This window comes from Oncorhynchus clarkii, chromosome 9 (genome assembly GCF_045791955.1).
Source record: "Oncorhynchus clarkii lewisi isolate Uvic-CL-2024 chromosome 9, UVic_Ocla_1.0, whole genome shotgun sequence".
NCBI classification, from domain to species: domain Eukaryota; kingdom Metazoa; phylum Chordata; class Actinopteri; order Salmoniformes; family Salmonidae; genus Oncorhynchus; species Oncorhynchus clarkii.
Genome location: NC_092155.1, coordinates 57,383,797 through 57,400,289, shown reverse-complemented (window position 1 = coordinate 57,400,289; position 16,493 = coordinate 57,383,797). Strand labels below are relative to the sequence as shown.

Genomic DNA, 16,493 nt, shown 5'->3' with positions numbered 1-16,493 from the left:
TACTAGGTAAATTTCATATTCACAAAAGCAAAATGGTCTAATTCACAACCAAACTTTTTTCACTTATAAATGAGTTTAAACAATGGCACTACTTTACCTAAAATAAAAAACAAAAAAGGCAATTAAACTTGTTTTATTATTAATTAATATGATTTGTTTAGGATTCCTGGCAATGTAAATAGTTTGTTTGTATGCTTGTTTGCATGTGACTATTCCTCTTGTGTTTTATGATATTTGTTAATAAAAAATAAAAATGTGCTCCTTGAGTGACAGGGGGTGTGGCTAAATCTGTGTAGAAAGTGGCACGGTGAGAAAGAGCGGAGAGAGATGACTCAAGAAGTGAAGTAAACTATAACAATTGACATTGCACATGGCGTATCACATTTAACAAACCAAACATTAAAATACCGGTATAGAAGGTAAAGTAAAAACCAAACCCGTCCCTGCATCAATACCGGTATATCATAAAATACGGTATACTGCCCAGCCCTAGTTGTGACGCTAAAAAAGGTTTTGTCAGATATTATTCATCCTAATCAGGCAGGCTTTATTTGAAAATGGAAGATACATTGGAGATAATATAAGACAAGTACTGGAAACAACAGAATACTACGACATATCGGGGAAACCAGGCCTGGTTTGTATAGTAACACTAGGTGTAAAATAGTAAATAACGGCTACATCGTTTGATAAAGTACAACTGGAGTTTATATATAAATGCCTGGAATATTTCAATTTTGGAGAATCTCTTATAAAATGGGTTAAAGTTATGTATAGTAACCCTAGGTGTAAAATAGTAAATAATGGCTACATCTGAGAACGTAAAACAAGGTTGTCCACTATCGGCATATCTATTTATTATTGCCATCGAAATGTTACAAATGTTAAAATTAGATCCCCAACAATAATATTAAGGGATTAGAAATCTATGGCTTACCAACAAAGATGTCAGTGTACGCTGATGATTCATGTAAAAAAACAAACACAATCAGAATCCCTCCACAGCCTTAGAGGATCTAGACACTTTTTCTAACCTCCCTGGATTAAAAACAAATTTGTGGAGTGATTGAAAAACGAGTTAATGTAAACTTACGACTTCAACTGTATGTATGTATGTAATAATGTATGTATGTATGTATGTATGTATGTATAATTGAAGTCGGAAGTTTACATACACTTAGGTTGGAGTCATTAAAACAAATTTTCCCACCACTCCACAAACATCTTGTTAACAAACTATAGTTTTGGCATGTCGGTTAGGACATCTACTTTGTGTGGGACACAAGTCATTCTTCCAACAATTGTTTACAGACAGATTATTTCACTTATAATTCACTGTATCACAATTCCAGTGGGTCAGAAGTTTACATACACTAAGTTGACTGTGCCTTTAAAAAGCTTGGAAAATTCCAGAAAATTATGTCATGGCTTTAGAAGCTTCTGATAGGCTAATTGACATCATTTGTGTCAATTGGAGGTGTACCTGTGGATGTACTTCAAGACCTGCCTTCAAACTCAGTGCTTGAAAACATGGGAAAATCAAAAGAAATCAGCCAAGACCCTCAGAAAAAAAAAACGTAGACCTCCACAAGTCTGGTTCATCTTTGGGAGCAATTCCCAAACGCCTGAAGATACCGCGTTCATCTGTACAAACAGTAGTACGCAAGCATAAACACCATGGGACCACACAGCCGTCATACCGCTGAGGTAGGAGACACGTTCTGTCTCCTAGAGACAAACATACTTTGTTGCGAAAAGTGCAACAGCAAAGGACCTTGTGAAGATGCTGGAGGAAACAGGTACAAAATCTATATCCACAGTAAAACAAGTCCTATATCAACATAACCTGAAAGGCCGCTCAGCAAGGAAGAAGCCACTGCTCCAAAACCGGGTTTGCAACTGCACATAAGGACAAAGATCATCCTTTTTGGAGAAATGTCCTCTGAAACAAAAATAGAACGGTTTGGCCATAATGATCACCGTTATGTTTGGAGGGAAAAGGGGGGAGGCTTACAAGCAGAAGAACACCATCCCAACCGTGAAGCATGGGGGGAGCAGCATCATGTTGTGGGGGTGCTTTGCTGCAGGAGGAACTGGTGCACTTCACAAAATAGATGGCATTATGGGGGGGGGGGGGGGGGGGGGGATTATGTGGATATATTGAAGCAACATCTCAAGACATCAGTCAGGAAGTTAAAGCTTGGTCACAAATGGGTCTTCCAAATGGACAATGACCCCAAGCATACTTCCAAAGTGGTGGCAAAATGGTTTAAGGACAACAAAGTCAAGGTATTGGAGTGACCATCACAAATCCCTGACCTCAATCCTATAGAAAATGTGTGGGCAGAACTGAAAAAGCGTGTGCGAGGAAAGAGGCCTTCAAACCTGACTCAGTTACACCAGCTCTGTCAGGAGGAATGGGCCAAAATTCACCCAACTTATTGTGGGAAGCTTGTGGAAGGCTACCCAAAACGTTTGACCCCAAGTTAAACAAATTAAAGGTAATGCAACCAAACCTAATTGAGTGCATGTAAACTTCTGACTCACTGGGAATGTGATGAAAGAAATAAAAGCTGAAATAAATAATTCTCTCAACTTTTATTCTGACATTTCACATTCTTAAAATAAAGTGGTGATACTAACTGAACTAAGACAGGGGATTTTTACTAGGATTAAATGTCAGGAATTCTGAAAAACTGAGTTTTATTGTATTTTCTAAGGTGTATGTAAACTTCCGACTTCAACTGTATATACGCATGCACGCACGCCCACAGATAAATATACATACATACCTATAAATGATATGTATTTATTACTGTTTGACTAAAACAATCTCGGTTGACAAACAGCCTAACAACCGACCAGTTGACTAATTAGGGTCAGCCCTAATTTTTTTACACCCCTATTTCGCTTTTGCCAAGATAATCCATCCACCCGACAGGTGTGGCATATCATTAAACTGATTAAACAGCATGCTCACTACAGGTGCACCTTGTGCTGGAGACAATAAAAAGGCCACAAAGAATGTGCAGTTTTGTTACACACAGATGTCTCAAGTTGAGGGAGCATGCAATTGACATGCTGACTGCAGGAATGTCCACCAAAGCTGTTGACAGATAATTGAATGTTCATTTCTCTACCATAAACGGCCTCCGCCATTTTAGAGAATTTACCAGTACATCCAAATCCTCACAACTGCAGACCATTTATAACCACGCCAACCCAGAAACTCCACATCCGGCTTCTTCATCTGTGGGATCATATGAGGGGGCGCTGAGGAGTATTTCCAATAACCTGGAGCAGCCATCAGGTTAACATGCAAAGAGGGCCACGAGGCAGGCAATTGAGCTTGGAGGAGGAGGAGCAGTAGTGGAGGTTGACAGTGGCAGGTCCTGACAGTTCTCTGCTGGGGACAGATTGAACCTGAACCAGCCGTGTCCTGAGGAAAGCAATCAACCGAGCCCGGCCAGACCAAAGGCACCCCTGCAGGGTACGAGCTCTCGTCTACACTGTCTGAGGCAAACTTCCACCATACCTGACTAGAATAGTCCAGGGGAAGAAATCACTGACAAGGCTGGGCTGCGTTTCATAAGCTATTTTGATGGTTGACAATCATGTGATGGCTTCATTATGGCTCCTGTCATTGATGGGTATCAGCAACATCAAAATGGACTGACCAAGTTTCAAACCAATTCAAAGATGTATGTATGCAGGTATGGATGAGTTCCCATCATCAAATTCCCTCATTGACAACACCGGAGACTATGAACAGTTTGAGTTAAAAGGAAAGAGACTACTGGTAGATTGGCCAGCAGCTGGCTTGCCTCTGAAGCTAAACAGGGTTGGTCCTGGTCTGTCCCTAGATGTGAGACCAGATACTGCTGGAAGTGGTGTTGGAGGGACAGTAGGAGGAACTCTCTTCTCTGGTCAAAAAAAATATCCCAGGGCAGTGATTGACACTGCCCAGCGTAAGGTGCCTTCTTTCGGATGGGACATTAAACAGGTGTCTTGACTCTCTGTGGGCACTAAAGATCACAAGGCACTTATTGTAAGAGTAGAGGTGTTTACCCCAGTGTCCTTGCTAAATTCCCAATCTGGCCACCTAATCATCCCCAGCTCCCAATTGGCTCATTCATCTCCCTTGTAACTATTCCTCAGGTCATTGCTGTAAATGAGAATGTGTTCTCAGTCAACTTTCCTGGTAAAAAAAGACTCAAATTAGTGCAGTATTTTGCACTGATCACAATATCTGTTAATTAGGCATATTATCTGAAACAAAGTTATAAAAATCTAATTCCACTACAGCTCCTATTCTTCTAATGTAGTTTTAGTATAATGTGAAAACAAGAAGATAGAGATTTTAAAGCACTCAGCAGCGTTAGATCGACATCCAAGGAAAACAAAACAAACTACAAAGGGCTGCAGTGCAGTCAGAACTAATGTAAATGGGGTATTTACTTCTGTTCCATCACACTGTGTGCATCATTAGCCTGCTAAATATAGTCTGCCAGAATCTCATTCTATCTATGCAAAACATTAGGACATGGAAATGAATACAGACCTTAAAAAGGTACGCTATTGTGAGTCATCACATTCTGCAAAGATCCTCTGCAATATTTTTTCTCAAAACCACTGTATGCAAATGTGGTCCGACAATTCACAGCCACTGGGCCTCAGTATATTTTCAGAGGCGATTTAATGGAGATCAATCTCTCTTTATGATGGAGAGGGGTTTGGAGTGCTTTACCTATTAATTACTTAAACTCTCATTTGTGTAGCCCCTGATAGATTCATTAATTATGACTGCATTGTGTTATTTTTGAGAACCACTTTCTTCTGTTTAAAAAAAAATCACTACAGCAGAGGAGACACTAATCACTGTCAAAAACTATGACAAATCAATCATGCATCCTCAAAACAATATCAAATGAATTGTAAAACATTGCTGCTATGAAAAAAGCTGTGACTTTCAAAAAGTTGAAAAAGTGGCAAATAAAGCTAACACTAAATAATTGGTCATCACTCACAATAATAAATAAAATACAAACGATGTAAGGACAAACATAACTAATGCTTAGTATCATCGTCATTTAGTAAATAGGCCTATCTCAGTCAAGAAATTATGCAATGCATTAGGGACATCTCTAGGAATATTATGGTCCAAAGGTATGTTACGAGCTGTAGTCCACTGCTCTATAGCCTAGATGCCCTCCGGCCTCAGCCCACAATTATAGTGAGCATTCAAAGCTGCACACAGCACAGCAGCGTAACCACACTTCATGGCAGTTTGGCTTGGCTGTGACTAGTAGGAGGTCTATCAGTGGGAGCACCAGGGGGATAAGCTTTAGCGGGCCCTGTTATGTCTGGCCCCTACTCGGAGGTTCAGGCAGGTCTCAGGTTAATTAATTCTGTCCCCCAGATGAAGGAGACAGACAAAAGAGGCCAATTTGTTCACCAAGGGTGGGCCGTGCGGACGTATGAGATATAATTAAAAGACAGAGAAGGCAGTGTTTCCCCTATATTCATTTAGCAGTGGCGCCGCTGCTAAATCGAGGCAGCCACTGCAAAACCAAAAGGGGGGAAGGGAGGGGTGGCTGATAAGCGCTGATGCTTTCATTATCTTATTTCACAACTCAAGAGTGGATTCTGAGAGGAACAGGAGAAAAATCAATCAAGGTTAGATTGATAACTTAAATCGACAGACGAAAAAGCCATTAGACAAACCTGATTAGATCTCCTGCCTTGTTAAATTGTGTTTTGGGTACAGACATTGGACAACTGTAAGCAATTGCCCTAAACTCAGACAAGCAAAAATATTTCATTGTTTATAAAAGGAAATTTGGAGAGTATAAACATTTGCAAACCTTCATGTTCTTTGTCTGCGGCCCCAGCTTTCCTCATCTTCTTGGGGGTCTTCATGAACAGGGGGAAAATGGTCCTCAAGCCCAGGATGTCCACAAACTTGTGGCAGTTATCAGAACCCTCTGGGCCAATCATGCCATGGTCTAAGACCCTCAGAGCGCTGGTCCGAGACATTTTCTTTTCCCTGGGAAGAGGCAGTGCAAAAATAATAAAAAATTATAATAACTATAAGGGCTCAATTATCTCAGGCACAACAGCATCAAGGTCATGATTGTATTTTGCCAGGCACACAGACTGCACTATATATACAAAAGTATATGGACACCCCTTCAAATTAGTGGATTCGGCTATTTTATTTTTTATTTTATTTTATTTCACCTTTATTTAACCAGGTAGGCTAGTTGAGAACAAGTTCTCATTTGCAACTGCGACCTGGCCAAGATAAAGCATAGCAGTGTGAACAGACAACACAGAGTTACACATGGAGTAAACAATTAACAAGTCAATAACACAGTAGAAAAAAAGGAGAGTCTATATACATTGTGTGCAAAAGGCATGAGGAGGTAGGCAAATAATTACAATTTTGCAGATTAACACTGGAGTGATAAATGATCAGATGGTCATGTACAGAGTTGGTGTGCAAAAGAGCAGAAAAGCAAATAAATAAAAACAGTATGGGGATGAGGTAAGTAAAAATGGGTGGGCTATTTACCGATAGACTACTTCAGCCACATCCGTTGCTGGCAAGTGTAGAAAATCAAGCACACTGCCATGCAATCTCCATAGACAAACATTGGTTGTAGAATGGACTTGCTGAAGAGCTCAGTGACTTTCAACGTGATTCTGTCATAGGATGCCACCTTTCCAACAAGTCAGTTCGTCAAACTTCTGCCCTGCTAGAGCTGCCCCGGTCAAGTGTAAGTACTGTTATTGTGAAGTAGACAAGTTGAGGAGCAACATCGGCTCAGCCGCGAAGTGGTAGGTCACACAAGCTCACAAAATGGGACCACCGAGTGCTGAAGCGCGTAAAAATCGTCTGTCCTCGGTTGCAACACTCACTACCGAGTTCCAAACTGCTTCTGGAAGTAACGCCAGCACAAGATCTGTTCATCAGGGGCTTCATGAAATGGATTTCCATGGCGGAGCAGGCACACACAAGCCTAAGATCGCATGAGCAATGCCAAGTGTCGGCTGGAGTGTGTAAAGCTTGCCGCCATTGGATTCAGGAGCAGAAGAAACGCATTCTCTGGAGTGATGAATCACACTTCACCATCTGGCAGTCAGACAGACTAATCTGGGTTTGGTGGATGCAAGGAGAACGCTAACTGTCTTAACGCATAGAGCAAACTGTAAAGTTTGGTGGAGGAGGAATAATGATCTAGGGCTGTTTTTCATGGTTGCACAGAGCCCTGACCTCAACCACATTGAACACCTTTGGGATGAATTGGCATGCCAATTGTGAGCCAGGCCTAATCGCCCAACCTCAGAAATACTCATTGCTGAATGGAAGCAGGTCCCCGCAACAATGTTCAAACATCTAGTGGAAAGCCTTCCCAGGAGAATGGAGGCTGTTATAGCAGCAATGGGGGGAACCAACTCCATATTAATTCCCATGATTTTGGAATGAGTTGTTTGACAAGCAGGTGTCCACATACAGTACACTACATTACCAAAGGTATGTAACCTAGCTACAAGGAGTCCCTTGCAACTTGCAGTCCTTTAAGAAGCTTATGAGGAAGTAATTTTTTAGACAAAGTTAAACAGTTTTAAGAATTCAGATAGAGGCAATTATAAAGATGCCTTCAACCGTGTTCCTAAGCTCATATTGCAAACCCCTTGATAAATCCTAACCTCTACAAAAATAGAGAAAACTATTGAAGCAGAGGTGCAGAACTTATGATTCTGTGAATCTCAAGAGAAGTAAAAAGAGAGAGTTACGTGTTGCTCGCTAGATAACCTATTCTGAGAGACTTCTGTGGATGATTTAAAAGCGGGTTTTGCATCGCTAGAATTAGATATCGATTTTGGTTTTAAATCGGTCTGCCTGCCAGGCGTCGTCGTGATGATTAGAGCTTGGGCATGGAGGGTTTCATAAATACATGTAATGTCTCTTTATTGCTCTTTAAGGTCCCGTCGTGGTGCTGCAGCGCTCTGTCGGCTGATTGATTGGACTGGCAGCTGAGCAGAGCCAGAGACATGCTGTGCGAAAACAAAGACATCACTCAACCCTGCCACTCACTAGGGTTCATGGTGCGCCCTCTGACAGCCTTAACAGCAAACAAAAGTTGAGTTCAAAGAAATCAATTGACATATATCCCTACTGCGTAATGATATCAGATCACCAGTGACCCGTGTGAATTGAAAGGAGGGTTGAAATTAGAAAAGGACTACAGCCAAGCCAGGGGAACTGTCCATCTCTACATTAGGCCTCCATTGAGGTACTTGGATGAAGATTTGTTTTAGCTGAAAAGCTTAGGATATTAAATTATTGAAACATTCAAACTCAGCTGTGTGTGGAGACTCATTTCTTCAGGTGGTGTTAAACATCTGGGTCTTTACCTAAGCATGAGGTTCATGAGCTGCAGACCCTCTCCCCTGAGGAAGCGATCCCGGTTGGAAGCCAGCATCAGACAGGAGCACATGGCATCAAACAGGTTCTCCATCATCTCCTGCTCCTCCGCTGTGGCTGGGTTGTGGCGTTTGAACACCTGAAGGAGAATGACACCCACACTTCTACTGTCTATCAACTGTGATGCTGGTAAATTCAGTTTAAATTATGAGAGTTTCAACAGTGTAACTGGAAATCATTTTGGGGTGTGTATGAATCACCTCACATAGATAGACCAGTATTCAACCAAATGCATTTTAGGTGCAATGCTGTGTAGTGCCCTGAGAACTAAGGACACACTAAAAGCTTGCAACCAGCATCGCCAACAGAGTAAGAGACTTACAAAGCACAGCAGAAAATCTGTCTAAACATCAAGTTACACTTCTAAGTCTTATTCATTTGCGTCAGACATCATTATTACTACAGGCCTTGAATATATCAAATAGTATAATAATTAGCCAAAAGGCTAATTGGCCGACGTCTTTTCAATTACATTTAGTTGGGGTTTTTGTGAGCCTAGAGAGAAATTAAGTCAAGAACTGTGGGATGCTGGGCTGAAGGGAGTTGTGTTTTCATCAAGCAAATATTCCTAGAAGTTCAGGGCATAAATGTTGCAATTAACCACAATGACCAAAATCCATTGCCCTAGTTCTTTCCGGCTTGGACAGAGATGGATATACTTTTACACCTGCTACGTTAGGTTAGATAAACACAGACTGCATGAGAGAGGAATGTACACAACGAAAGAGACTGATAGAGACTGTTCATGAAAGTATGTACTTTGATGAACTAGTCAAATGATTTTACCAGACAGCTCTGCAGAAGACTTAAGCGGTCAGCATGCTTTAAACCGCTTTAGTTCGGCTGGCGCCTTGCCGAGTTGCGAACAGAACGAGTGTGCTCGCATCGTCCGGCAATAGTGCTGTTTGTCCATTTTGAGTCGCCGTAGCCAGTATACACGTCCTCAAAATAGTCAGAATGAATCTCAAATAACGCAAGAAAAATGTTAACGTGGTTTGCTGAGGAAATCTTAGTTGCGCAATTCTACGTCTAACAAAGACTTTAGTGCAGTATTTCTCAATGGAAAAAATGTGCATGAAAACAAGTCATCTCTCGTTGAATGACAACAAAGACAATTTTGTATTTATTTTATTTCACCAGGTAGGCAAGTTGAGAACAAGTTCTCATTTACAATTGCGATCTGGCCAAGATAAAGCAAAGCAGTTAGATAATAATTATAATATAATTAAGAATCCGTACTGACCAATCACCGACAAAAGGGGCGTAGACTTCGGCAACCGACTTCAGCTTGCCTCAAGGGGAAAAAAAATGTGTCCCCGAACAGCCAAAAACGCCCTTACCGAAGTCCAAAACGTCACAGAATAGTCATAATATGTTCACAAACGGACGCCTCTAGACTGGCTAGTTTAGCTAGATAGGATGACTAAAGACAGTACAGTATGGGGAGCACAGAGATAACGTTGTCTGGCTGGCTGCTACTGCCTGAGTAGAGATGAGATGACGCCTTTAAGGAATGAAAAATAAAAACTCATCAATTAAAAACTAAGTAATATACACAACTGAAATAGTGCATTATTTCATAAGGATTTCCTGTATTTCTATTGATGTCCTCTCAATGTGGATTTTTCCCCCAATGTTTTGGCAATTGGATGTTCATTATTTTTCCATTAAAAAGCTCTAAAATATATATTTTTACTGCAAATATATTTTAAATAATCAAACAAATCTAGAAGCGACCTCAAAAAGCACTAATCGCTCAGCATGATGTGAAGAAGGAGGACATACAGTCGTGGCCAAAAGTTGAGAATGACACAAATATAAATTTTTAACATCTGCTGCCTCAGTTTGTATGATGGCAATTAGCATATACTCCAGAATGTTATGAAGAGTGATCAGATGAATTGCAATTAATTGCAAAGTCCCTCTTTGCCATGCAAATGAACTGAATCCCCCAAAAACATTTCCACTGCATGTCAGTGACTCTCTCTTTAACACAGGTGTGAGTGTTGACGAGGACAAGGCTGGAGATCACTCTGTCATGCTGATTGAGTTCGAATAACAGACTGGAAGCTTCAAAAGGAGGGTGGTGCTTGGAATCATTGACCTTCCTCTGTCAACTATGGTTACCTACATGCCGTCATCATTGCTTTGCATAAAAAGGGATTCACAGGCAAGGATATTGTTGCCAGTAAGATTTCACCTAAATCAACCATTTATCGGATCATCAAGAACTTCAAGGAGAGTGGTTTAATTGTAGTGAAGAAGGCTTCAAGGCACCCAAGAAAATCCAGCAAGCGCCAGGACCGTCTCCTAAAGTTGATTCAGCTGCGGGATCGGGGCACCACCAGTACAGAGCTTGCTCAGGAATGTCAGCAAGCAGGTGTGAGTGCATCTGCACACACAGTGAGGCAAAGACTTTGAGGATGGCCTGGTATCAAGAAGGGCAGCAAAGAAGCCACTTCTCTCCAGGAAAAACATCAGGGGCAGACTGATATTCTGCAAAGGGTACATCGATTGGACTGCTGAGGACTGGGGTAAAGTCATTTTCTCTGACGAATCCCCTTTCCGATTGTTTGGGGCATCCAGAAAAAAGCTTGTCCGGAGAAGACAAGGTGAGCGCTACCATCAGTCCTGTGTCATGCTAACAGTAAAGCATCCTGAGACCATTAATGTGTGGGGTTGCTGCTCAGCCAAGGGATTTTTTGCCTAAGAACACAGCCATGAATAAAGAACGGCACCAACAAATCCTCTGAGAGCAAATTCTCCCAACCATCCAGGAACAGTTTGGTGATGAACAATGCCTTTTCCAGCATGATGGCGCACCTTGCCATAAGTCAAAAGTGATAACTAAGTGGCTCGGAGAACAAAACATCGATATTTTGGGTCCATGGCCAGGAAACTCCCCAGACCTTAATCCCATTGAGAACTTGTAGTCAATCCTCAAGAGGCGGGTGGACAAACAGAAACCCACAAATTCTGACAAACTCCAAGCATTGATTCTGCAAGAATGGGCTGCCATCAGTCAGGATGTGGCCCAGAAGTTATTTAATAGCATGCCAGGGCAGACTGCAGAGGTCTTGAAAAAGAAGTGTCAACACTGCAAATATTGACTCTTTGCATCAACTTCATGTAATTGTTATTAAAAGCCTTTGACACTTATGAAATGCTTGTAATTATACTTCATCATTCCATAGTAACATCTGACAAAAATATCTAAAAAGACATTGAAGCAGCAAACTTTGTGGAAATGAATTTGTGTCATTCTCAAAACTTTTGGCCACGACTGTACAGTTCTTATGATCTGCTGAAACTTCAACAGTGTGAGGTGAGTTTGAGACATGGATGAATCAGAGAGAGAGAGAGAGAGGAGGAGCTAGGGTTGGGCGGTATCAAGTTTTCCATACCGTTCCTGTACCATACCGGGGAATATGGTATTACCGGCACAATTTCTACCAAACATTTGTTTTGTATGTTGGAAGATATTGCAGATGCTAGCTAAATACTAACAAGCGAACATAAACTAAATGCAAAGTCAGACAACACAGCTCATGAAATTATACAACTAGCTATCTCAAAAGGCTCCTCACACTTAATCCAGGAGGAGTTTGATTGTCTCTGCTGTAACCAAGAAGCTTAATCTTGCAAGCTAGCCACCTATAGCTAGCACTATTGGTTAGAGCCTGTAAGTAAGCATTTCACTGTAACGTCTACGCCAGTTGTATTCGGCACATGTGACAAATTAACTTTGATTTGAAGTTAGTAAACCAAATGCATAGCTGGAACACTGAGCTGGAGAAAATGTATTTGGCACATCTTAGACCGTTAACTTATAGAGTTATAATACGTTTAGCTGGCAAACAGTAGTGAACTTTGATCTCTTTTGTGCTGCTCAACATTGGATTGTCACATTACGTTTGCTCCATGTGCTCTTTGAAAAACAAACATACCATGTGACATGTTCATATGAATTTTTGTTAATACAATTTTTATAAATAATAATACTTTTTGGGATGGACATGGTATTGAAAATCATACAGTCAGTACTTCAAAATACTCCGGTATAGGGTATATTGCACAAGCCTAGGAGAAGCAGTAGAACATGTGATAAGACAGGCTTACAGAGAGCTGCTGCAGTAACACGTCAATTCCATCCAGCTCCCCCAAGAGCTCCCTGGTGCCTGGAAGTAGAGTGAGAGAGAAGAGGTGGGAGGAGAGGAAAAAATAGAAGGGGAGGATGCAGGGAGTGGAAAGGAGAGAGAGGGAGAGAGAGATAAATGGAAGGAGAGAGAGAGACAAACTGTTGAAGGAGTATGGCGCATAAACATTGAAAAACATGGTGATAAAAACCAAGGGAGAAGATGAATCGATCCAGCTCTTGAGCTGCTATATGCAACACAGCACAACCAACCCAGGTAGCTAAACTCACTCAGAGGGGAACAGAGAGGAAAATGAGATTGATATTATTTTTGAGTTCTATGTATCCCAGTCCATTACTGATCTGGACATGGTGCATGTCTGTCGTCCTGCAGCACTCCAAGGCCTTCTAGACCCAGCCACTCAGACAAATAGTATACTTTAACCGGTCATGATACTCTACTATTTTGGTCCACAGCCACAACAATCACCTCTACGGCTGACTACATTAGATGAAAACCATTTTCATCACATTGTACAGCAACTAGAGAAAAGGGCTGGAAACGTACTGTCATTGTTTTGAAGCAAGATAGCCAAGACTTCACTGCAGTACAGCTTGTTAGCATCGAAAGGAATCTTTGCCTGAAAGAGAGAGGGGCAAAATCAGTGATAACATGACAAAATCTGTGACAGCATGAGTAATTGAAAGCCTATATACACCATACTGTAGGTATAGTTCTATAACAGACATTTCAACCAGACATATCGACGCAGACTACATACGGCATCAATAACCAATGGAATGTGTCATCTTCAGTTATAGCCTGACCTTGATTCTTTTTAGCAACCACTGCATGAGTCCTTGCTGAGCTGCTTCTGTGCACAGGCCAGGCCTGAACTCTGCCATGTTCTCAATGATGGCTGATGGAGAGAAGAGAGAGGTGAATATGGGACTATCAAATTATGACATTACCTCCTGAGAAGTATAGAGGTCTCAGATACCTTTGCTAATATTTGCATTGTAAAGCCGTCTGAGACACCTCAATCATTCAGCAGAAAGGCGACAAAACCCCAATGGAAAAAAAAAGAGAGAGAGCGAGAGAGAGGAGAGACAAGTAGTGGGAGAGATGGAGAGAGAGAGTGAGTCAATGAGTGAGAGACACACAGAAAGAGAGACCTGTTGGAGGAGAAGGAAGCCTTTAGCACTAATTCCAAATGAACAGACACCATCCTGAGGACATGAGCCTGTAAGCCCCAACCAGGAGGCAGACAAAATACTTATTCAAGCCTGGAGAGCTGCCTTGATATACGCCATAAAAACAAGAAGTACTGAGCCCAAATTACATTTTACAAAGATAAATAATCCCCATATTTTGTCCAATCATGTACACATTGTGCAGTGCGGCTTACCTAACGTGTTGTAGACTCCATCAGCTTCCTCCTTCACCTGCTCATCCAGTCTCTCCATGTTCTGCACCAGAAGGGCCACAACCTGTCCCTCCAGCTACAGTTAGAAAAGGAGACAGGTTGTCATCACAGGATTATGGGATACTGTGTCGTGTGTGACAACATTAAAGGCTCATGCCTCATTTCCGCTGCTAATTTATAAGTCGTGTAAGACCAGAGCGATTTCACCTTTGCCTCCATGGACTTTTTATGACGGGGCACTCAACCTTTCCCAGAAAATGGCGAATGACTTTGCTGCTGTCAAAGTGAGTGCAAAGGGATGGCTAAAATAGACCATTTTAACTATGGCCATTAGCTGGGATTGAATGTGCTTTTTCTATTGTGTTCATTATAATCAGCATCAATATGGTTGTGGATGCATGAGAAATAAGAAAATACCAGAACCAAAATGCATGCATTGATTGTATACAAACAAACTGGACTCACCAAAGAGTCTATGAGTACTTCAGCCCCCTCCTCACTTTCATGAAGTGTGTCGATGTCTGTCAGCTCTTGTAACAAATCAACCACTGCAATGGCTATATGTAGGAAAGGCTAAGGATTTTTTCAGTTTATCCTGGGTTCAGTCAAATGCATAGAATAACATAAATACAGGTAAATTAACTGAATTAAAGAGTGAAGGATGCTTAGTAAGCCATCTTTGAAGGAAAGGATATCTGTGTTCTCATGGCTGAGTAAACCCAGCAGGGAATGGACAGCATTGAGCTCCACCAACAGGTGGTAGAGATCAGGCATGGTGGCTATGACATGCATCTCCTGGATGATGTCATTCAAATCCAGCTCTGTTTCCATGAACCTGGACAGCGGAATAATAAAATATGTTGTACATGGAAACTAAGTCGTCTTGTTGAATGCAATGTCATGTTATTGAAGCAGCAAGTCAATTTACTCTTACCATAGATGGATAACTTCTTAAGCAATGGTATTTAATGTATAGCTGAACTTAGGATGAATGTTTCCCTCTCATTAACTTACCTTCCTGGGGTGTCTGGGAACTTTATCCTCAGCTCTTGGTTCTTGTAGGACCTTTTTTCAAAGGTCAAGATCATTTTCTTCACTGAACTCTCATCCACTGGTTCACCCTGTATAATTACAACAACAACAACAAAAAAAGAGTGCCCTTTAGTGAAAAGTGTTACAAAGACAACAAAAAAAAGTATTTTAGGAACAAGATCAGCACATTAAGCTATGTATGCATGCATTATCATGTCACTTAAGCTTTTCCCACCTCTTGGTCATCTGCGTCCTCATCATCATCCATGAGTTTCTCCAGTATTCTCTTCCTATCCCCACTCGGGTCTTCACTGTCATCTCCCTCCAGGTGTCTGGCCAGTTCTCTGCCGGCCTTTTTGTTTCTGGGGTCATCATCATCATCATCACCAGCCCGTAGACGTTTTGCCCCCCTGTCAGGCTACAATGAGCATTAACACATGTTAAGCAGGTACATCAAAACAGGAAGGTCATATGGCTTTGTAATGTATCTAAGCGAAGAGTTGGCCAACCAAAAAGTAAAGAATGGAGAAAATTAAAATGCATTCATCGTCAAATGTAAATAGTACTTGAATCCTATAACATAATATTAGTTTTTATATTTGATGCTCAAATTATATTCCATGAGAGGGACACTGCTTTACCTAGCTAGCTAGCTAATACAGCTGAACTAAGCAAGAGTTTATCAAACTAGTTACAACAGTAGAGTTGGCTAGCTAACGTTAGTTACTAACTAGCAAAGTAGCAAGACTAACTTGCCTTCTTTTTCATCTGTCACATCCTTAACTAACTTAGCTAGTAAACTTGGTTTATTAGCTAACTAGCAATCATGTTAGCCTGTTCGCTAGCCAATGTGGCTATGGTCAAAGACAATGGCGGTGGCTTAAACATTAATTTTGCTAGCTAGTCAACAATTGCAGCAAACACTAAGGATATGTCTCACTAATGAACGTTACCTGATAATTCAGTAGCTCGCCTACATCCATGATAAAAGGTTATCCAAAACGTGGAAAAATAAACCATTAAATGTTAAGTTATCGGCAACAGTTAGCAAGCTCCAGCTATCCACAATGAATACAGGCTAACATGCTAGTCTTGCAATTTTCCGCTATCAACTCAAAACAGAAAAATCTGTCGTAAAGAACTTCGTTGTCGTGATATTCTGAGGTGTCATGGAAAACTGCAAACATGAGTGTCTGGAAGTGGGTGTGTCAACAGAAGTGGGAGGCTGAACCGAAGTTGGTGTATGGAAAGCGAATCAGCTAATTGGACAGATTTGTTGCCGCTCAAAACCGTTTTGAGTGGCTGCTGTGTGTTTTCAAGCTTTCGGAGTGTGGTCTTGGTCGGCAGAAATGATAGTAAGAAATGTCAGTTAGGCTAATTTTACCATGAACTTTGAGCTGTGTCTTTG

At 41.3% G+C, this 16,493-nt stretch overlaps 1 protein-coding gene across 1 annotated transcript in view; it reads right to left on the bottom strand.

Moving 5' to 3' along the window:
- Positions 1-16,246, bottom strand: part of LOC139416607 (beta-catenin-like protein 1) — a 43,099-nt gene extending 26,853 nt beyond the window's left edge. The window contains exons 1-11 of the mRNA XM_071165473.1: positions 16,039-16,246; positions 15,321-15,503; positions 15,068-15,174; positions 14,749-14,888; positions 14,519-14,616; positions 14,036-14,129; positions 13,455-13,546; positions 13,195-13,267; positions 12,611-12,669; positions 8,422-8,570; positions 5,865-6,046 (exon numbers count right to left, since the gene is read on the bottom strand). Of these exons, the coding sequence (XP_071021574.1) occupies positions 5,865-6,046; positions 8,422-8,570; positions 12,611-12,669; positions 13,195-13,267; positions 13,455-13,546; positions 14,036-14,129; positions 14,519-14,616; positions 14,749-14,888; positions 15,068-15,174; positions 15,321-15,503; positions 16,039-16,068 (1,207 nt within the window). The 5' untranslated portion in view covers positions 16,069-16,246. The remainder of the gene's footprint in view (positions 1-5,864; positions 6,047-8,421; positions 8,571-12,610; positions 12,670-13,194; positions 13,268-13,454; positions 13,547-14,035; positions 14,130-14,518; positions 14,617-14,748; positions 14,889-15,067; positions 15,175-15,320; positions 15,504-16,038) is intronic.
- Positions 16,247-16,493: the final 247 nt, after the last annotated feature.